The 20,862-nt window shown below is 49.3% G+C and overlaps 8 protein-coding genes across 8 annotated transcripts; 4 read left to right on the top strand and 4 right to left on the bottom strand.

The window, feature by feature from the left end:
* Positions 1-325: 325 nt before the first annotated feature.
* SET9 (Histone-lysine N-methyltransferase set9) lies at positions 326-3,955 on the top strand (the record flags this gene model as incomplete). The annotated part of the gene is made up of 7 exons (XM_036777319.1): positions 326-484; positions 549-610; positions 663-725; positions 786-1,086; positions 1,141-1,255; positions 1,308-3,670; positions 3,719-3,955. The coding sequence occupies 7 exons, from the start codon at positions 326-328 to the stop codon at positions 3,953-3,955; spliced, it is 3,300 nt and encodes a 1,099-aa protein (XP_036630939.1).
* Positions 3,956-4,249: 294 nt separating this feature from the next.
* Positions 4,250-6,364, bottom strand: CCT6 (T-complex protein 1 subunit zeta; the record flags this gene model as incomplete). The annotated part of the gene is made up of 9 exons (XM_036777318.1): positions 4,250-4,334; positions 4,386-4,504; positions 4,563-4,998; positions 5,066-5,326; positions 5,390-5,585; positions 5,639-5,801; positions 5,860-6,140; positions 6,200-6,251; positions 6,299-6,364. The coding sequence occupies 9 exons, from the start codon at positions 6,362-6,364 to the stop codon at positions 4,250-4,252; spliced, it is 1,659 nt and encodes a 552-aa protein (XP_036630938.1).
* Positions 6,365-6,748: 384 nt separating this feature from the next.
* PC9H_007791 (uncharacterized protein) lies at positions 6,749-8,232 on the top strand (the record flags this gene model as incomplete). The annotated part of the gene is made up of 11 exons (XM_036777317.1): positions 6,749-6,918; positions 6,977-7,008; positions 7,062-7,150; positions 7,203-7,304; positions 7,357-7,436; positions 7,485-7,585; positions 7,643-7,678; positions 7,731-7,749; positions 7,806-7,990; positions 8,045-8,077; positions 8,144-8,232. 11 exons carry the CDS (start codon positions 6,749-6,751, stop codon positions 8,230-8,232), a joined length of 936 nt encoding a protein of 311 aa, XP_036630937.1.
* A 1,979-nt stretch (positions 8,233-10,211) lies between these two features.
* Positions 10,212-11,723, bottom strand: FPR4_1 (peptidylprolyl isomerase fpr4; the record flags this gene model as incomplete). Its single annotated transcript, XM_036777316.1, has 9 exons — positions 10,212-10,237; positions 10,290-10,412; positions 10,464-10,500; positions 10,554-10,965; positions 11,019-11,142; positions 11,199-11,227; positions 11,285-11,355; positions 11,411-11,651; positions 11,701-11,723. The coding sequence occupies 9 exons, from the start codon at positions 11,721-11,723 to the stop codon at positions 10,212-10,214; spliced, it is 1,086 nt and encodes a 361-aa protein (XP_036630936.1).
* Positions 11,724-11,868: 145 nt separating this feature from the next.
* Positions 11,869-12,694, top strand: ARC19 (Arp complex subunit; the record flags this gene model as incomplete). Its single annotated transcript, XM_036777315.1, has 7 exons — positions 11,869-11,871; positions 11,924-12,004; positions 12,060-12,097; positions 12,148-12,355; positions 12,408-12,487; positions 12,542-12,632; positions 12,683-12,694. 7 exons carry the CDS (start codon positions 11,869-11,871, stop codon positions 12,692-12,694), a joined length of 513 nt encoding a protein of 170 aa, XP_036630935.1.
* A 138-nt stretch (positions 12,695-12,832) lies between these two features.
* On the bottom strand, positions 12,833-13,462 carry PC9H_007788 (uncharacterized protein; the record flags this gene model as incomplete). The annotated part of the gene is made up of 1 exon (XM_036777314.1): positions 12,833-13,462. The coding sequence occupies one exon, from the start codon at positions 13,460-13,462 to the stop codon at positions 12,833-12,835; it is 630 nt and encodes a 209-aa protein (XP_036630934.1).
* A 676-nt stretch (positions 13,463-14,138) lies between these two features.
* PC9H_007787 (uncharacterized protein) lies at positions 14,139-19,131 on the bottom strand (the record flags this gene model as incomplete). The annotated part of the gene is made up of 32 exons (XM_036777313.1): positions 14,139-14,186; positions 14,242-14,400; positions 14,455-14,518; positions 14,572-14,609; positions 14,663-14,672; positions 14,732-14,740; positions 14,796-14,814; positions 14,872-14,896; positions 14,949-15,318; positions 15,378-15,403; positions 15,464-15,658; positions 15,706-15,745; positions 15,803-16,071; positions 16,123-16,197; positions 16,249-16,335; positions 16,384-16,422; positions 16,472-16,594; positions 16,651-16,665; positions 16,725-16,835; positions 16,885-17,051; positions 17,103-17,180; positions 17,226-17,307; positions 17,406-17,494; positions 17,559-17,577; positions 17,631-17,735; positions 17,785-18,177; positions 18,298-18,406; positions 18,459-18,519; positions 18,568-18,578; positions 18,631-18,909; positions 18,960-19,011; positions 19,098-19,131. 32 exons carry the CDS (start codon positions 19,129-19,131, stop codon positions 14,139-14,141), a joined length of 3,201 nt encoding a protein of 1,066 aa, XP_036630933.1.
* A 365-nt stretch (positions 19,132-19,496) lies between these two features.
* Positions 19,497-20,787, top strand: NSE4 (nuclear protein; the record flags this gene model as incomplete). Its single annotated transcript, XM_036777312.1, has 7 exons — positions 19,497-19,611; positions 19,665-19,742; positions 19,800-20,085; positions 20,134-20,284; positions 20,336-20,498; positions 20,547-20,638; positions 20,698-20,787. 7 exons carry the CDS (start codon positions 19,497-19,499, stop codon positions 20,785-20,787), a joined length of 975 nt encoding a protein of 324 aa, XP_036630932.1.
* Positions 20,788-20,862: the final 75 nt, after the last annotated feature.

Here is a 20,862-nt window from a genome sequence, read left to right as displayed (position 1 = left end):
TAGGTGAGAGAGCTGGCTGGTCACTGAGTTCCATAGCAGAGTAGAATAGACCGTGCGAATTGCCACATGGTCTCTGTGTTAAACGGGGAATGCTTAGTCAGCTGTTCGTCATGCTAAGGGAGAACTGGAGGACAAGCTCTTCTTCCGCCACAATCGTCCTTTGCTCCTTCCCCCTTTCATCCACCTCGCCTCCTCCCCTTTCCGTTTTCTTCCCCCTTCCCCCTCGTTTTGACCCCGGGCATTCTCTTTCATTTGAATGCCGCCAGCAAAGCATGAGCCCTCGCACGCAGCGAAAGGGGTCATTACATGGCGGCCCACAAAAATCATGACTATGCGCGACCTCTCCAAGGACGACGATTTTTTGTCGCATTTGCTCGTCGAGAAGCTAGGTACGGGTGCGGTCCCTCTCCTGGTCCACAAAATGGACCCATCGAGGAAATTGCCAAAGACCGACGCTCAACAGCTCCTCCAGATCGTGCGACGCGTGAGTCTCGTGGTTCATTGTCTTCGTTTTGGCGCACGCGTTCTCAAGCCCTCTTATTCCCTAGCTTGTCACTAGTAAGCTTCCGGTGCAGCATGCAACCAGGCAGGCCGTGGACGACCTTCTTAAGTGCGTGTCTATTCTTCCCACCTTCAGCCATGGCCTAACCGACCGTCTCCAGACTCTCTCCAATTCGGTACTATCTCCAAAATTACCAGCAGAAACAGATCAACGCGTTTGCCACGTGCGTACATCGTATACGTTCATTCTGAATTCAACCGTTGAAGCGGAGGCCTTTTCTTAGACACGCATCTCGTTACTTTGAACTTTATCACCCATCGGGATGCATTGAAATCGCTCATACCTCGCGGTACTCACATCGCACCGGAAAATCCGAGCTGTGCATTCTGGCGACGCGACCTCTCACCCCTGGTTCTGTTATAACCGAGCTGAAGGGCTCTATGGCCAACCTCTCAGAGGAGGAAGACAAGGAACTCAAGCGCACAGATATTAAGAATATCGATATCCGCCGCGATTTCAGTGTCATTCACTCCAAGCAGATGAAGAAGAACCATCTCTTCCTGGGGCCTGCCCGATTTGTCAACGTGAGATTGTCTCGAATTGTCTTGTTCTGCTCCTCTGACGTTTGTACGTGGCAGCACGATTGTGATAACAACTGCGAACTCTTCCGTGAGGGAAAATATATTACATTTCGTGTGATGCGTCCCATTGCAGTGGGAGAGGAGATAACCGCCCATTACGGCGATGGATACTGTACGTATCCACCATTCTGTTAGCTGGCTTCGATGATCTCACCTTACATCAGTTGGTCGCAAGAACCGCCATTGTTTGTGTGAAACATGCGAGAGGAGGGGCCGTGGTGGATACGCACCTGATCATAGGGACTCGGATGCTGGATCAGGCTCAGAATCAGGTTCAGGCAGCGACTCGGATGACGCGGGGTCTTCAACCGACTCTGATTCAGCCAACAAGAGGCCGCAAATACCGCTGAACATCAACGAGCGACGTACGCGCAGAGGGGTGTATGCTACAGTCCAGGTCGAAGATGATTCTTCGGACGACAGTGAAGACGACGCTGAATCATCGGAGCCTGTTATTCAGTCCAAAGTAGAGGAAGTCACACCCGAAATCGAGGGCCACCCACTTCTATCCCCACTAAATTCGTCTCGATCTTGTTCCAGCGTGACGAACGCCGCTGTCCTCATGACACCAGACCCCGACACTCTACCGCATCCTCGTTCTTCCCCTCTCACGTCGGTATCTTCCTCGCCTATTCATGACTCGATAACAGGTGGCAAGGGCAGTAAACAATCCACACCAACGTTTCGATCCATAATCTCTACCCGCCGGCAGAAGGCTGCTGCTGCCATCTCAGGGACCCCTCAAGCTGGGATTATACCGGCTTCCGAGGACAGCGTGTCTGTGGCAGGGAAATCAAGTACACCTCATGGTCGACGCTCTGCATCCTCCAGCCGCGCTTCAGTCTCTACAAACCCTCGGTCCTCCAAGGGAAAAGAGAAAGCCTCGACCCCGAGTGTCTTAGATTGCAAAGGTAAAGAGCCCAAGATCAAAAAGGAGGAGAACGAGAGCAGAATTTTGCGAGCTCGACCGTCTGTTGCGTCTGTAGTGCCAGTGGAAGTGACGCCGAAGAAACCAGAAATTATCTATGGCTCCGATGGTAAACCCTTGCCCATGTGTGGGACGTGTAACAACGTACTGCCTCTCATTTCTGTGGATCACAAAATCATCTGGGGGTTAGAGGAGACTTCATCTTCGTCAAGGAAGAAGAAGGAAAAGCGAGATTGTCCTCGTTGTCTTCGACACTTTGCGATATATGGGCATCCATGGCCTCATAGGGTGCCCGTTCCTGGCTCGGGAAACCATCCCACTCCCCGAGAAGAGCCCGCCCCTCCAGAACTTCCTGCTGCTCGTCATACCACAAAGCCCTCGACAGCCATTGACAAAAAGATAGTGGCCGCGGCAACTTCTGTGAAAGTTGGGCAACGACGGCGACGTGAACAGGAGGGAGAGGAATCTCCGGCCAAACGACGCAAGCTGGAGACCTCGAAGGTCTCGGTAGGAATGTCTGCGAAGGCCAAGAAGGAGTTCATGAAGAGCAAGCTTGCGTCCAAGGGCACGCCAAAGATCCTCAAGTTCTATGGCCGAGCAAGGGCGAATAACAAGCCTACCACGTCCTCTCCAGATGCTCCAAAACGCAAGCGAGGGAGACCAAGATTGTCTTCTCCGATCGCCCGCAAGAGGAGCAAGAGCACGAGTGCCAAGGATTCTGGTTTCGACCAACCTCGGGAATCCAACGGTCGGTTTGGGAGGAAGGACGAGTCTGCTAAGAAAACTGCGAAACGCAACAAGCCGACTACGCCAGCAGGGAGAAGGTTCTCGTCTGACGGCAAGACCTTGTCGACGAGGGCAGAGAGGGCATTGGAGCGGGGCAAAGTGCGATCATGGCTCGACCAAGAGGCTGCATCCCTTAAACGTGCCAGTGAGGTATCGTCTGATGACAGCCCGCGCAAACGGAAGTTTCACGACGAGGATGTCGAAATGGAAGTCGTGTCCACTTCCAAGGACTCCGAAGAGCGAGAGCAGAGCAATACTACTCCTTCCTTCAGAGGAGGGCTCTTGGGTAGGCCTACGCCTTATACGATGGCACGACGACCAGTGTGGCAAGACGAGCATTCGACAGAGGAGGAAACATCCTCTTCTGATGAGGCAGGGCCCTTTACCCCGGATGAGACAAGAACTCCACCGGCTGTCACAGTTGAGGGAACTGATATCGAGATCTCGGCGAAGCTCGCCCCTCCTTCTGCCCCCCGATCATTTGGAGCCTTCAAGCCATCACCTTTCATGTTTGCGAAGCGTCGATGGGCATCGAATCCCACTACCATGGATGTCGATTCTATTCATTCATCTAGCACCGAACACGACTCGGCAACTACGAGTCCAGGGGAGCCGATGTCCATCTCTGCCATCAAGCGCAACGAAGACGATGTTTCTGATGTAGAGTATATATCTGGGAGCGAGGCAGCAATATCAATCATGTCAACGCCTTCAACCTTGACATCAGTCGACAATGCGCCCGAACTTTTGGAATTTGTTCGTCGATGGTCTTCACCCGGTCCGAGCAGGCTAACCGCGTTCTCAGTATCAGATGTGAGTAGTTCTATCTCAACGTTTATCGGTCTCATGTTGTGTCCGTAGGACGACAAACCGATGCCCATCTGCGACGATGACTCGGACCTCTCATCGGACGAGCCGGAACAGGAGAGCATAATGCCCTCCCCCAAACAGCTCAGAGATATATATCCATCTACTTCTGGACGATCGGCATCAGGATATGTTCCCAAATCTTCGTTGAGTTTCACAAACGGCATAGTAGCCACTCCCCCCAACCTCATTAATGCAGGATGGGACACCTCTTCGGACGCTTCGGATTGAGGGTACTATTCACTTTCGTTTTTCCACCAAACTTGTTCCTCGTCAGTCCAATCCAATGTTGTGTATCTTCGCTCGCAGTTTTTTACACTATTTATCACTTTCCTATTTGCGCAGGAGATTGGCTTTGCTTTCACTATACATATATAAACGCGACTTTGTTAGTTATGTTATGACCACTGTAGTATCGACTTGAGTAATCAGAAATTGGCAAATGTAATTGAGATGCACTCTGATTTTTGCGTGAATGATTGAGGTTGTATATACTGTACAGTTAGCTACCACTCCCTCCGAAGTTCACTGCTGACCGTCGGGTTTCAACGAACTACGTCCCGCCCTCAGGATCTCGTCGGTTGATAAGAGATTGACGGCAATAACAGAACTAGGGCGTTCCAGTGAACAGGGAAAATGACGCGGGATTTCAGAAACTCACCATGAGTGAAGCATCTGTCTCTTTACCCTGTAGTTATCCCAGATTCCTTCCACGGTTGGGTCGAACGGCTCGCCTGACTCAAGGTCGACGCCGACGGTGTTGCCCTCAGCTTGTTCATCCTGCAGCCCCAACGTTTATATGGTTCAGGGATAGGAACAGAAAGGATGGAATGCTCACTTGTAGCGCGACGACAACGTCCTGAACGTCGAAACCACCATTTTGAGCCAGAGTTTTTGGGATAATCAACAATGCGTCCGCAAAGGCCTGGACTCCCATCTTGACTCTCCCCTTCGCACTCTTCTTCACTGGGCCGCTAAGATACGCAGAACAAGCAACCTCAAACGCGCCGGCACCTGGGATTAGGCAGTTATCCTCGATAGCATTCTTCACCGCCCGCAGGCCGTCGCGAAGTGCATCTTGAATCTGTTGGATGGTGTGGGGATTGGGACCTTTGATGAGGAGGGTAACCGATCTGGGAGCCTTAACCTCTTCGATGAACGTAAACTTCTCTTCCCCGAGCGTATGTTCGTACACGAGACCAGCCCAGCCAAGGACGTCAGGCGTCAGATCGTCAACCGAGTTCTGTGCAATACCGCCACAAATGAGCTGAAGGCTATGGAAATCATGAACAGTGTAACAGGTTAATCGATGATAGCAGCGCTAAAACGGTTGTTATTCACCGCTCCATGTTACGGCGTTTGGCACGTCGAAGTGCGAAGATACCGTTCTTGGCGAGCATGTCTAGACTGAGCGGATCGATACCTTTCTGGTTGATGATGACGAAGTTTTTGCGCTTTTCTTTGCTGTCTACAGCTTGATCGCAGACAAGTTGCTTGAGTTCGATGATCTTTTTTACTTTGGCATCGGTGAACCGGCGTTCTGACTCGACGAGTTTTTCGCGTTGCTCGGAGGAGGAATAGAAAAATCCTGAATTGACTTCACTAGACGGTAGACATATTCAGCGCGTATGTGGAAGGGGAAGTAAGGAAGATTGAGATACACACGTCTTTTCATACTCCAAACTGACGTTGAGGATCATGATGAAAGCGTTTTCAAGGCGTTTGGGCATATCTGGATGGCGAGCACCATGATCTAAGACCAAACCCCGCACGAGCTGGGTATCTGACGCGGTACGGTGTTGCATTTTCATGATCTCCACCATGTGAAGGTCGATAGGATCTTGATATTGGTCTTTAGCCTCTATTATAGCGAAATTCAATGAGACTGCGTCGCTGTGTATAATTAGAACGTGCCTTTGGCTACAGGGGGAGGTTTTATCGTCAACACTGCATCGACGACATCCGCGGCCAGTTTCCTGGCAAGTGTAGCATTAATCTTGGTCGCTAAAGATGTATTGGCAACGTTTATCAAGGTGGCTCGATCGATGCTAGTAGACTGCTTGAATCTGTCCAAGAACTATGGGGTAATTCACATTTCATCCAAGTCAAAGTAGTATGATACTGAATGTGCTTACTGCTAGAGCTTCCTTCTTCGCAAGATCAAACCCCTCGCCGATCACGGTCGGATGTACTCCTTCAGAGATGAATCGATCTGCCTGCTTCAAGAGTTCTCCTACTAGGAGAACAACTGACGTGGTACCATCCCCAACTTGATCATCTTGAGCCACAGCTGTACGTGCGATCATAGCAGCAGTAGGATTCTGAATCTGCATTTCCGACAATAGCACCTTGCCATCCTTGGTCATTTTGATTTGGCCCGAGCCATCCACGAGCATTTTTAGGGTGCCACGGGGCCCTGTATAAGTTATACGTTTTGTGAGTGCTGTTCACGCCTTCAAGACGCGTCCTGCTCGCCTAAATTGCTCTTGACTACATTAGCAAGACCCATCGCCCCATTGGTATTCACCTGGAAAGGATTGAGCACTAGCACAGTATTTAAATCATTCGACGCACCTGGAGAGCTGCAGCCCGTCGAACGCTCTCTGCTTTTGGATTGATGAGTTCGATACTGGACGACATGGAAGCTCTAATGGTTTTCGCGATCTCGCGTTCAGCATTCACTCGACGAGCGCCTATTATTTAATCTCAGTATTATGTCATGATCATCTAAGCGCCCAAGGGATTGGTTTGAATTTCTTCTGGCTTCCCGAGTCCTAGGATTTGAGGCTGGCATGGCTTCGGAGAAGTTGGAGGCTCTTGCTGGCTTTTTACGTGCCTTGTGAATGCGGTAGGTCTGCTGTCGTAGCTTATGCTGATGCGCTGGTCAGGTGGCGCCCCTAAATTCAGGGTGATCGAACCTTAAACCGGGTGTGGGGAAGTGAATCACCGGCTGTCCCCTACATAATATTCAAAGCTCGGGGCGAAGCTACAGGCAAGCTCTTGCTTTCAGACCACCACTTTCAAATGTCGTATAGCAAAATTCGGTCAGCTCAAACCAGTGCGGAGGAGCACTACAAGATCACCAACGCCCGCCTTGAAAAGATTCGTTCTCACCTCACGCAGGCCCCAAGAAGCAACAAATTGAAGGACAAGGTTTGTGTGATCACGGGTGTTGGTTCATTGAAAGGAATTGGGTGAGTGAAGAGTACGACGTGCTTCTATATTCGTGTTTTGAACCTTGGGAATACCCAGGCGCGCTACGGCCATTCTTTATGCCCACGAAGGTAGGATACCAGTGGTCGCGTGTGTTCTCTGCCGCATTGACGCCACTACTTAGGTGCCAAACACCTATATTTGTTGGACTACGATCCCCAGAACCTCCCCAATCTCAAATCCACCATTGAGAAATCTTACCCCGATGTCAAGGTCTGTAAGATACTCACCCTCGATACCAATATAAACTCAGGATTATCTTTAGGTAACCACAGTTCAGGGTGACGCCGCAGACGAAGCAGTTATTGCTGGCCTCTGCAAGCAGGCTTTGGACGAAGAAGGCAGACTCGACGTGTTCTTCGCAAATGTGGGGTTGCTTCGCGTCCATAATGAACGGCAGAATCTTAACATCTCTGCAGGCCGGTTGGGCGTCAAAAGACACCATTCAAGATGCAACCGCAGAAACGTTCAATAGGTCCATGAGGATCAATGCCCTTTCGTAAGCCGAGGATGATCTTCTGCATTTATCTCTGTTAACCGTTCACAGGTGCTTCCTCGCCATTAAGCACGCCTCCGCGGCTATGTTAAAGACGAATTCTACTCGGGGTAAGGAAACAAGCGGCGGTAGTATCATCCTCACCGCCTCTGGTATGTTCAGACACCCTATTTCTGACCATTACCCATCAATTTGACTCTCGGCTCTAGTCGCGGGCATCCGTTCAGGTGCTGGAACTCTGGATTGTGAGTCTATTTCTCACTCCATGAAAGCCAGTCCGGCTCATGCAATTTTTAGACAGTGCAAGCAAGGCTGCGTGAGTGCACTTCTGTAGAGTGTGTTCTCACTCACTAAAAACTCACATTATAAAAGCGTGAATTCCATGGCTAAGACTGCCCCATATCAATTACAAAAGACCGACATTCGCGTAAACTCTATCTGCCCTGGCCTCATCGAGACTGGGATGTCTGCTGCCACCTTCGACTATGCCCGCTCCCGTGGCACTGATGGTAAGATTGGCCAGTTAAACCCTCTCGGTCGGTACGGGGTCCCAGAAGGTGTGTGTTTGCGTCGTTCCGTGGGGATCCTTGACGTTGACCCTGCATCATCAGAAATCGCGAAAGCCGCTCTCTTCTTGGCGTCGGGTATGTCTGCATTCCCTCCTCTTAACATAGCACATAAGTCGTTGACACGCGCACCCCTCGATGCAGATGACTCGAGCTACGTCAATGGACAAAATATTGCTGTCGACGGTGGGCTTTCGTCATCCCACCCTGTTGTCCCTGGCAGATGGGCGTAGAAAGTTGTTAGCCGAGATGTACACTTCCCAGTTTTTCAGTTTCCCTATTCAAATCGGTGAGAGTACACAAAGTACTGTATATGGCGCAGTCGTTACCTTATCCGGAAGTAAGAACGATTCCATCATCTACTCGAGATAAATACACAGCGTCGGCTAAGGACCTTGGTGGTACTCAAGAAGTAGCTCACACAACAGTACACACGCGGGGTAGAAAGAAGTGGGTCGCTAAAGGGACCCTAGCTCGCGCCACTGCTACATCGTAGTCTGAAATCTTCCATTCCCATGGATGTACTTTTGCCGTCGAGCCAATTTCAGCACCGGCGCAAGTACAGTCTGGGTAGAAAGATTTCAGACTAGAAGATAGTTGGGCGCCGGCAACGGGTTTGCGAAGGGGTTCTCGACATGAAGCGATGGGGTAAGCGAGGCATCCAAATATTTTTTCAGTAACATCGCATTACTTTGGACACCTTGCGGGGGGGATGGAGGTTTTGGATATGGGTCTCGGTGGGTTTTTATTCTGTTTTTGGGGCTGCGCTAAAAACATGTGCCTTCAAACAGGTTCTGTAGGTGCCTATCTATCACGATAATTTGAAAAAGCTCGGAGTAGCAAAGGTCAATCCTGCGCCCGGACACTCCACAAGAAAAGCAAGGCCCTGATGAATCTCAACTCTTAAACGACCCTATCAACTAAGCATCATTGCTATACTAGATCAAACTCGATCCACAATGTGAGTGGCCGTACGAAAGGGCCTTCGGTAAGATTGAGTATTTGGATAGACCGGATTAACTACCGCTTAGTATCATGATGCGTCATGTATTCATGGACGGTTAGCTCCGTGCCGTTCATCGACATCGATTTAGTGGCCGCAACCCAGGTTATTACCGCGCGGAAGATTGCTAGCGGACGATGCGGGCAGGAACATCGGTACGAAAAAATATCTACCTTCATCGATGGACCAGCGTTCGTCTATCAAACTACAGCCCGTACATTGGGCGTAGATATCAAAAACGGATGCTATAGGCTGGGTTATAGGCTGGGTTTCGAGCTGAGGAACCTCATGGAATACGAAACTTGCGACCAACGCCCTCGAATGCCCTCGAACAAAGTCCGCTTCCACATGGTGGCTGCCATGGTCTGTGGGTCGTACGTGAAGCAACAGGAAACATCAGTTTCTCGCATGGCCATGAAGCACGATATGGCAGAAGCCAAGGTTCCGGTTCTCGTCGTGCATTGTCATCGTGTCGGGACTCGGTGCAGGCCGGGAAGCAATTGTAAATTGTCGTCCCACAAGGTGGTGAGTGAACTGTCAAATTAATGATGGCACATCAGGTTAGGAGCCAGCTACCCACAACGTTGCGCACAAGGTGAGGGTGCATTACTGACGTTGAACGCCACCGTACTCTTGTCTGCAGGTGACCGAGGCAGACGAAACGTTCGATTGGTTCATATAGTGCAGAGTGACATCTCTGTGGGTGCCGCTAGAGAACCCCCACAGGCAAAGCTGGGAGCTTTCATCATGGCAAGTGATTTACGGGAGCCGCTGGTGGCACAGCACCCGGCGCAGGGCAAGAGAGACTGAGCTGCAGAGCTGTAGAGAGTAAAGATCGGTAGGCGTGGATCGCTCCGAGTCGGAGGGTGAGGTAGGCAAGAGTTCGTGCCATATATGAAGACCGAGAGAGCCATATCTTTAGCACACCAACGGATCATCCGTGTATAAGGAGAGGGCCAAACAGCGAACACACTCCGTCAGTCTATCCCGCCAAGGGTATGAAGTTCCCCATGAATATGTTCGCTTCCTTCAATAGACACTTCACATAGACCATAATGGATGTATAACAAATCACGGACATTGTACAGTGTTTCGATGGGTACAAAATCGGCCTTCGTGTGTACAAACCGGTGTGTGTAACCGTACTATGCGTCGTCATCAAGCTAAGAGACTAAGTATGTACTTTTGGGGTCATGTATGTTCCGGGAGTTAATTGATCTCCAAGAGTTTACATTCTGTTCCAAAATCCAGTTACTTGAGTGGTAAAGGAAGAAAGGAAAGGCGCACCGAAAGTAAGCCTAGAGTTGGGGGGTATAGGGCCCGAGGGCTTCTTTCCGTATCCTAGTTGAGGAGGGACAACGATGACTCTCTCGCCGCCAGCTTGCATGCCGACTAGGCCTTGGTCCCAACCTATAGACGTGTTAGTTCCTGAGAGTCTGGACCGTTTACCGGTTCACATGCCTTTGATCACCTCCCCGGCACCTAGCCTGAAGGTGAACTACGAAGGAAGGGTTAGAGAACAGTCACCGTGAAGCGGTCTGTGAAACGTACAGGCTTCCCTTTGGTATTCGAGTCGAAGACCTTCCCGTTGTCGAGCTTGCCGATGTATCGCATCTTCAATTTATTACCGGCCTTCGACATGGGTCCTGTTCCAATTTTGGCATCTACTATCTTGAGTCCCCCAGGAAGCTCGACGGTCTTAGACTCCTTCTCTTTCTCTTTCTTCTCCTTCTTCTTCTTCTCCTTGACCTCCGGCTTTTTCTCACTGTCCCCGCTCTTCTCATCCTCCTTTGTATCCGTCCCAGAAGGAACAGCTGTGCCATTCTCGGCCTTCATCTTCTTGTTCTTTTTCTTCTCGGCCTTGGAGGGTTTGGGAGCATCGGTGTCCATGGCGTCAGATTCGCGGGGGCGCTTCGCGGGTTTGGTCTCTGCTTTCTCCTCATCGTCGACATCTTCGAACCTGCTATGACATACCGTTAAGATGTTTGGATAGCAAGTACAGCCTAAACTACTCACCTGCCATCGCTATCAATTTCAGCGGGGTCGATTTCCACGTCGGAGCTAACTTCCCTCAAATCAAAATCATCTTCGGACTCCATGTCAGACATATCAGACATATCCATGTCCGGGCCAGTCTGGTCTGTGGGTGTAAACAATGAGGAAAGACGTATCAATCTACAACGGATGTTCTCTCACCCACGTAGTATCCGGTGAGATAAATGGTGCTAAGAGTGAGTTATAAGTTAGATTACAGACTTGGGTGTTTTGTGATCTAAACCTACTTTTTGCCAACAGCTTCGATAACATAGTCCTCGTCTTTGAACAAGGTAATATCGACTGTGCTTTGTTCAATCTGTACACAGTGAGATGTCTACCCCATAAATATAGAATGCAAAGATGATGCGAACCTTGCCAGGCGTAAGAGACGTGATCACAGTGGAGACAAGGTTGACAGCGGGTTGCTTTTCTTCATCCTCCTCGTCGTCTTCATCATCAGATCCGTCATCAGGGATGTTGGCATAGGAGAGCTTAATAGTCGTTCTGCCTTTTTCGTCTGCGAGTTTTTCACCAAGAGCCACATTTGTTATTTTAAGGTCTGCAGGTGGGGAAACGACCTCGGGCTCTTGGCCCGGCGCAACAGCAAGACTCCTAAAAAGACATCAGAAAAGTTCCGCTGCAGAGACGCGTCGAGAAATACCATAAACCAACTGGGATGCTCATCGTTATTCTGGTGCAAAGATGCTGCTCGTGTTGAAAGAGTTGGACGCGAGAAAACTGCCTGATCGTTCTGAGGTCACGTGGATGATTCAGACTCCGCCAGATATGATTGCTGCAGCAGCGCGCGTTGCTCGCTAACTTCAATACCATGGTGAGCTTTCTTCTGCACCACCACCGGCACGCGTACTCACGCACGCGCCAAGTCGAATGTACTCAGGCCGTATCTTGCCGCAGTGCGTTCGACGCTGACTGCTGCTCTCACCTTGGAGAACTTCTCGTCTCAGGTAAATGCACTTCGTTTACTGACCAGATGAAGTGATCAGAGGGTGTTCTTTGCAGATAGTTGAACGCCACAACAAACCGGAGGTCGAGGCCGGGTGAGCTCCCCTCTATCACACTGCAATACCGTGTCTTGATGTTACATCAGTGGGTCCAAGGAAGTGCTCCTCAACCCTCTCATTATATCGCGAAATGAAAATGAGCGGGTCTTAATCGAACCGTCGATCAATTCCATCCGGCTTAGCATCAAGATAAAGCAAGCTGACGAGATTGAGCGGATCCTGTGCCACAAGTTCACTCGTTTCATGATGCAGCGGGCAGAGAACTTCATTGTATTGCGGCGTAAGCCAGTTCAGGTGCGTGACATACTCTGCAATATATATATACACGCTTTGAGCACATCTGAAGGGTTACGACATCTCCTTCTTAATCACCAACACCCACACGGAGACTATGCTGAAGCACAAGGTTGTGGATTTCATCATACAGTGGGTCTACCTCACATTTCGTTTCCGCAACCGATCGATTATCCGCTCCATTAGATTCATGGAAGAAGTAGATAAGGAAATAAGCGAAATGAAGCTATCTCTCAACGCCCGTGCCCGCATAGTGGCCGAGTCCTACTTGACTGCGGTTCGTGCTAGAACTTGTCTGTAGATATGGCAGCTGACATCCTTCAACAGTTCAATTCATAACTGTAATTTTTCATTCGGACAATTGGAAGTTGGTTGTGCTCTTTCCCTGTTTCTGGAGCTCTATGATAAGTGGTTGCAAGATGCAAGAGCAATGAATTGAAAACAAGACTGAACGAAAGCTTCTAAGGTGGTGTCCATTTAGGCCGTAGTTTTCCCGCCACCCTTCTCCTTTGTCATCTTTGCCTCCAATTTTGACTTGATCACGTCTCTCCACTCGTCCTCTAATATGCCATACACAATCGTGTCTACATATTTCCCCGGAGCCGTCGACCAGGCGTCTCTCATACGGCCATCCACAGTTGCACCAGCTACTTCCTCGAACCACTTTCTCATGGGTTGGTTCGCAGCACTGGTTTGCGCAGTAACGCGATGCATCCCCCTCTCCGCAAAGGCGAAATTCAGCGCTGTATACAGTGCTTCCGTAGCTATTCCTTGCCCGTGTACTTGCGGTGAAATCAAGATTCCCACCTCGCATGATCGATGCGCGTCACTGATCTTAAAGATCCCCGTCATCCCAACGAACTTGGGTGAGTCGTCTTCGAGGAGGTGTATGTAGAAGTCGCATGTTTGTTTGTCCTGGGAGCGGGCTTCCCGTAGCTGACGAGCGTCTTCGATTTCGCATACGTCTGGGATGACTCCGGCGAGGTAGCGAAGAACGGCGGGATCTGATCGGAGGATTGATACGGCGAGATCGTCTTCGACTTGCGGGGTCGCTAGTATGAGCCGACCGGTGGGGGACACAAGTTTCATATACTTGAGATCTTTCATTATTGACCAAGATGTGCGGTAGGAAGGTTGACGAAAAATCAGAAGGTAGACTGTATATGTAGTATCTGATACTACGTAATCTGACTCATAGAGACAAATGGAATTAGTCGATAAGTAAGCTGAATATAATCCAGTGTGAGTATATGGATAGTCACTAGCACAGTCTTGAGTCCCCTGATACAACTCCGCGCGTCGGCCATTATTCCGAGGGTCCGCTTTGGGTAATAGAGATCGGGAACGGCGCAGAACACCCTTTGGACTCCGAACACCATGTCGGTGCTGCAACCCGCACACATCGCGCTATTAATCTTCCTGGAATAATTGGAGTTGCAAACATTGGGCTGCTGAGAACCCACTTTACTTGTTTCGTTTGAGCTCGACACATTAGCAAAACATTCAGGTTATGACAATGACTCAGTATATTCCATACATCCTCCCAGAACAGCCCCGCTGTGTCCCCTTCATTAGGTAGGAGTGAATTTTGATTCTTTATTCTTTACCAGTCAAGGGGGCGCACCACCCCGCCGTTAACAAGGAGTATTCGAGGGCCGAGTCCCGCCATTTGCCCAATTTGGCATTAGGTGCCAGAGAAACTCGCATTACCCAATATCCGAGTTGTATCAGGGGACTACATACTCTCACTAGCAAGGGACCAGTAATTAAGATTGACTTTGACTCAATGCGAACGCCTCTTGCTGTCTGACACCGAAAAGTTCGACGAGGTCTGAAGGATGGATATTTAGCGCTCAAGGAGGTTCGGACGGGAAGAAGCAACGGACCTTGAAGCCTAGCTTCCTTCTTCTGGCGCTGAGTTTCTTTCGTTTTGGTTCCAGAGAAAGCCTATCAGGTAACAGTTTATTATCTGGTACAACAAAGAAAGTATCCCGCATGTTTACCTCCTTGATGAGTTTCTTTTTGCGCTCTTGTATTTCTAGAACCTAGATCGGAATTAGAACGCTGCTTTGTCTTGTTAGAACGTCAAAGTGACAAACCTTTGATTCAACAGTATTCTCGGCAATAAGTTGATAAACGTGGACATTCTTCTTTTGCCCAATCCTAGGGAAACGGTGTGAGGTACGGCGATGGCTTGTAACACTCGGTCAACTGACCTGTTGCATCTATCAATGGCTTGGCTCTCTATTCCTTCCTGGATGGGGGTTAAGAATATGGTCGACAGAAATGTAGGTAAACAACACGGACCTGCCACCATCTACATCGGGCAAGGATGGATGAGATGTGCATGCTATTATTATGATGCAAAATACGTACGGATCCATGCTAGAGGAAGCAAGGCGAGTCAATAGGGCACTATGAACACTGAGTTCAAGCTCACAGATAAACGTTATTGGCGACTACGAAGTAGGTTTATAATTAGTAGAAAGATAATACTTTGTGGGGTTGAAGCAGACCTGTCAAATTCAAACCAAGAGCCCCCTGTACGAAAAAGTCAGCGAGTATATGGTGGTTCGAAAATAGACAAGCCCACAGCCTTCAAAGAGATAAGCATAACCTTGGGATTGACTCCTGAGAACACCCGTGTCGACGATGTCTTCCTCTGCTTTGCTTTGCCTTTGCCCTTCTTTTTGCTGGTGAAAGCAGTATCGTCGTCAGACTCTACGAAATCATCGTCATCGTCATCGCCTGGAACGAAATTATCGTCGACGACTGCCACGCTAACGTCGGCATCGTCGTTTATAGTCCTTTGCGAAGCCCTGGGGCGCCTCCTGGTGGATGATACTTGGGTGGACGACGCTTGTTCAGGCTCCGCTCCCTCTTCAAGGGGTACCGAAAACCGAGCGATAGTTTCCTCGCGCTTCTGAGCAGACATCTTCCCGTCGAACCTAACGTACGAAATGCTGACAATAATTTGTTAGTGACAGTAACACGCGAGAGTGCACATTGACTGGATATTTACTCGTTTTCTTCGAACGCCTCCGCAATCTAAAGGCAGAGTTGTCAGGGCGCGGTGCCGATAGCATGACTGTTTATGATGAAATTCACCTTGTCCAAGAACGAAGTAAACTGGGAGAAAACAATTGATTTCTCTCCTGCCGGTGTAAGGGTAAGAAGATGGACTAATTGTTCGATCTTCGCAGAGCGACCCTCCGACATGACACTTTCTTCTTCCACTAAGTCAAGAGCGTCTGTGGGTGGGAGAGGAGCTACGAGATCATTCTGGCGTAGAAGGCGGCGATCCTAGGATAGAGGTTTAGAATCGGGTAGCCCAGAGAGAGAGCGCTCACCATTGGACATTTGGGATCTCTGGATATAACTTCGGTGATACTAGAACAGATTGTTGATAAAAAAGAACTGGTCTAATAAGCCTCGCAGGGAACATACCAAGCCAGGCAGAAGCAATGTGCACAGGGTGTGATCCGAGGTTCTGATAGGACATCAAAACACACGGCACACTCTTCATTGTCTTCGATTGCCTGAGCTAGCACCGATTGCAAGCGCACGCGAAGGTCAGGAGTGAGTTCGATGGAAGGCTTGTCCTCGTCTTCGAGGTCACTTCGTCTCAGTTCCTCGAGGAAGCTGCGAGGGATCAGATTGGGATGAAGAGCAAGCTGTCGTAAACGTGTCAAGAGCCCCAAGACGTGCGACTGTGCCTGCACGTGGAATCAGACTGGTGTTTGGGTGATCAGTATCGAAGAACCCACAAAGCTGGTAGTGGTGGAATTCATGAGCTTTTGAACGCGGTCGGCGACACGTCGCTCAGCTTCGTCGTACAAAGCCTTTATCGAGATCGGTCATAACTCGATTGAGAACGCCTGAAAGACACTCACTCTAGCTTCGTCGGTCAATTTTACTTGAACAACGAGCATCTCCACCGGTGGGAGAGGAACAAGATAGTTCCCATTTTTGTCTTGCATCTGTAGAGGTGTGTTAATAACGTTGTGTTCAGATCGCGAAATACTCACTTCTTTGGTTCGTCTGATACACATTTGTGACATAAGAGACTTCTCTACAGTCAGAAACTTGGTGCAATACACTATATTAGTGACTCACTCTAAGAAGCTCGGAGCCGGATGGGAGGCCATTTTTCAAAGGCCTAAGGAGGAGCCGTTTGAAAAAGTCTTCGTCATCCAATGGCTGGCACACTCTAAGGAAGGTAAGCATCGAGCCCAGATCCTGCAAATGCCATCCTGTTTAACATGTACGCTACTACTTGAGGAGAGTAAATATACCTTCGGAGAATTGATCTGTAGCAGAGAGAGGACAGTAAGTTAACCTCAGAGATCAGACCTGCAGATAGGCCTACAATAGGTGTCCCAGATAAAACCCAGCGTCTCTCAGCATTGAGTGCACAAGCGGCTCTAGCCATCTTCGTTTTCGGGTTTCTTATGTTATGCCCTTCATCTAAAATGACCCTCTGCCATGGTTTGAGTACCATTCGTGAGAATGTGGCATGAACAACAAACCTTCCATTTTACGTCGAAAAGACTTCTGTCTTTCCTCTGCTTCTTCTTGCTGGGCCCATCACCGGCCGACAAATCGTGCTCGCCAGTGAGGACTTGATATGTTGTGATGACTACGTCATATCCAGAAAGGTCCTTAGCGCTCAAGGATCGACCAGCGCCGTAGTACACTACAGTCGTCAAGATCCCTGAAACAGACTTTCAGAGACAAGAATGCAGACAAGAATTACTCAGCGTACCGGGAACAACATGATCTTTGATTTGTTTCTCCCAATTGGACATGATGGAAAGAGGGACAACTGAACCCAATTAGTCTAGGAGAAAAAGATTTACGTCCGACGTACCGATCAAAGTGCTCTTGGAGAAGTTTGTCAGTTTATCTTTTCTAGTCGCAACGATAAGCGCAAGCATGGTCAGTGTTTTGCCCTAAAAAACAGTCAATATGTGTGGCGATGTGCGAAGCGTGAAACACTTTTACTAAGCCCTTGTGTACGAAAATATTTAGCAAGAACGGGGCGAAGTACACTGGTCCAGCTCACCATGGAATCAGCACAGAGACCGCCTCTTCCCAAGGCTGGCGGCGAGTCAAGGGCTCTGGGAGTGTGTGCCGCAACTATGTGTCAGAGGGATCCAGCGATTTAGTAGCGGGCAGTGGAAGAGGAAGCGCGAACACTAACGGTTGTAGTAAATGGATTTCTAGATGAAGAAACATGTTAATGTCCGGCCGAGCACGACGTGCTCATCCTCACCTTGTTATCAATCTTGCGAAGTTGCCACATCTGAACTGGTTTATCGGTTTCCTTCTTTGGCAGAATCGGATTTTCGTGCTGAAGGCACCACAGAAGACCTTGACTCTGAGAAAGGATCAATGCAAGTATGAAGTAGTCTTGACAAATGGCGCACTTGATGCTTCAATAGGTTCACATATAACTCTCCAGACTCGATACTTGGAGGACTGGGGTAGAGGGGGAGTTCTAGGATATCTTCCACCGAGCAGACTACGTCGAGAACTGCAGAACGTCTCTTGTCATCATCTACCTTTTCTATACCCTGCAAGAGTTGGGCCAATTCGGCAGACTTTTGAGCCTCCGTGTTTTTTGCCGCCTGTGCCGCCTGTTTTGCGGGGGGCGGCACGTTCGAAGGACCCGAGCTGGGTGGAGGAGCCCTCATGCGCGAAGTGAAGCCTCTTTGTCCCGGCGTCGCCCAGATCAGCATCGGCTCGAGTAAGTCTCGTTTATCCGCCGCAGCATAGATTTTGAGGGTGCTGCACGAGTATAAATACACATTTGTAAGGTTCTCAGAAAAGCCGCACTTACACAGGTAAATTCCATGCCTTGCCTTGCACTATCGTTGCATATAAGACCAGAGAAATATTCCAAAGATGATCTACTCACAATTTCCCTCGCGGATGATTACCTCTGGGGTCACCAAAGCTCTGTCCATTAAAGGAGCAAGCTTCGCTGCGACCTGGCGAGGCAGGTGTCCAACTTGCTGCCCTGCCATGTTCTTCACTTGAATGGCATTGCTGTGTTCCTTCCATGAGAGGGGTATATAGGAACGACGCACAGTGTACATACCGGTCGTACTTATTCTCAGGTTCCCGTCTCAGGACAGCCTCTTCACCGGAGCCCACAAGGCCTATTCAAAGTTCACAGCCGTAAGGAGTCGATGAAACCAGGTACTTACCTGTATAATACCTTCACGCATCATTTGATATCAATATCTTGTAGATGAAAGGAGGGTGCTCACTGTATACCCACGACATTCGTCGTCATGGTACAATATAAGTCCTCGCGGACATCTTCAACAGGCTCCTCTGCCTCTTCGACGTCTTGAGTCAAGGTAGGCTGATTCGAGCTGGAGGCTTGGGCATTAGACGATACTTCCTCTAGCGGCGCCTTTCGTTTTTTTTGTGTAAGGTCAATGACGGTGGGGGCCTTGGATGCCTTAGCAGGTGTGCGGGAAACGTTCGATGGCTCTACCCGGCGCAGTGCGATAGCACGCTGAACCTTCTGTTGATCGACAGAGCTGAAGGACGCAGTTATTGACGTAAAGATCTGAGCCAGAGGCCGACATACCTTAAGTTGTTGAGCCCATGGAAATTTCCCAGTGGAATAGCAGCCAAAGTCCCTAAAATCGCAGTCGTGACACATCCCCTAAGCGTGATACGCGTGGTGAACAACGAGTGTAGCTAGCGTCCAGCAAAAATGCCTCACCAATGCCTCCACTGAACCGTATCTCCGTATTCATTACTGATTGTCTGCCCATAACGCAGGCTTCCCAGTTCAATATTGGACCCCTAGGATGCCCATGCCATCAGGGACGTGAGAAGAGAAGAGAAGATAGACCAATCACATTGCACGTTCCGTGACACTTGGCTCTGGAAGTCTTGCTGTACTCTATGTGGTGGGAAGTCACTGACATTTGGGCGCGTCGGTCGCCGAGAACGCGTCGAAGATTGCAGTTGTATATCAAACGCGTCCGTCACACCTGTGATACGTGACAGGGAGAAATATTGCATAAAGCAAACAACCCTAAATAACGCGTCTATCTTGCTCCTATCCACATCGCGAGAAGATACAAGGAGCCTCAGGATCTTCGCTAGACTCTTCACGATGCCAGAAGACATCAACCAAGGAATGTCTGACTTGGCCTTCGACCCCGACCAGAATCCCGAGGAGAAGCGCGCAGTACGACGGCAGTACAGAAGTTTGGCACGGGATCTGGAAGGTGGAGAGCGCATTCTCTGGACCATCCATGTCGGAGCTGACGTTACGATATAGACAAGCGAGACGATAACCAATGCACCCCAGACCACCTGATATCCAAAGTCCAGGATTCAGACGGACTCTTTATGAATGGTAGATTTCAATTTGATGCAATATGCACTGTTCAAGACGATTGACCTCGAAACGTAGTCAAGGGACCTCAAGAGGCGACCCTCGACTCCGCATTTCTTTTGATGGCATCCAATATTGGAGCGCAGAAAGCCCGTGCTATGAAGTCGGGGACAGGCACTTTCGATGTGGATGAATTCATCACGAAACTACTTTCGTTTATGGGTGGCGCTCAACAAATGGAAGACCAACTACCCGAAGATTCGGACGATGAGCAGGTAGATAGCGCTGATGCCCCTCTCAACTGGGAGAAGATTGGGCGCAAGGCCCTTGCCCAAAGTCGAAGGGTTCCTGTGATGGATTTCATGTAGGCTGAAGACAGCCGCTGAACTTGCCGTTTTCTAATGGAGCACAGGCTCGGACCATTGACGATTGAACAGAAGAAACGGAATGTTATTAAACGCGCTAAACTAGAGAAGAACAAAGAAGATCTGAAGCGACCCCAAGAGCTCAAGGAAGAGGACATTTCCCGGTCACCAAACGAGACGACTAAAAACGTTGCAATTGTAAGGATTCTTTGTTCCCAACATAAATATATACTCACATCCCCTCTTCAGCTACAAAAGCTCCTCAATGACAACCCGGACCCAATCAATCTATTTAAATTTATTATCAATCCGAATGACTTTGCTCAATCAGTGGAAAACATCTTCTATTTATCGTTTTTGATACGAGACGGCCATGTTGCATTCGAAATCCAGGATGGTGAACCCATAATATGTAGCTATTGTACATATCACTACTCTTCATGGACTCACGTTCTACTAGATCCGTGCGAACCGCCCACGGATGAAGATAGGATGGGCGGTGGTTTAAGAAAGCGGCAACTTGTCACGCAATTTGATATGGCAACCTGGAGGGTTGGTCTCCCACTTCCCGTTGATGATACCAGTATGTTTCCAACTAATAACATCCACAGCGAGCCATCGAAGTATTCAATATTACCGAGACGAAGATACCCCAACGTCCGCCAGCGCAGACGAGGTTGGGCGACAAATGGTACGGTTGACGGCTGGCCTTCGAAACTTGTGCAATCATACCAGTAAATCTTATGGATCTTCTGTGGGTGACATTAAGCCAATGA

The sequence above is a fragment of the Pleurotus ostreatus genome (assembly GCF_014466165.1).
Source record: "Pleurotus ostreatus strain PC9 chromosome Unknown scaffold_5, whole genome shotgun sequence".
Classification (NCBI taxonomy): Eukaryota; Fungi; Basidiomycota; class Agaricomycetes; order Agaricales; family Pleurotaceae; genus Pleurotus; species Pleurotus ostreatus.
Note: the sequence above shows the minus strand (reverse complement) of the source record. Positions and strands in the feature narration are given on the sequence as shown.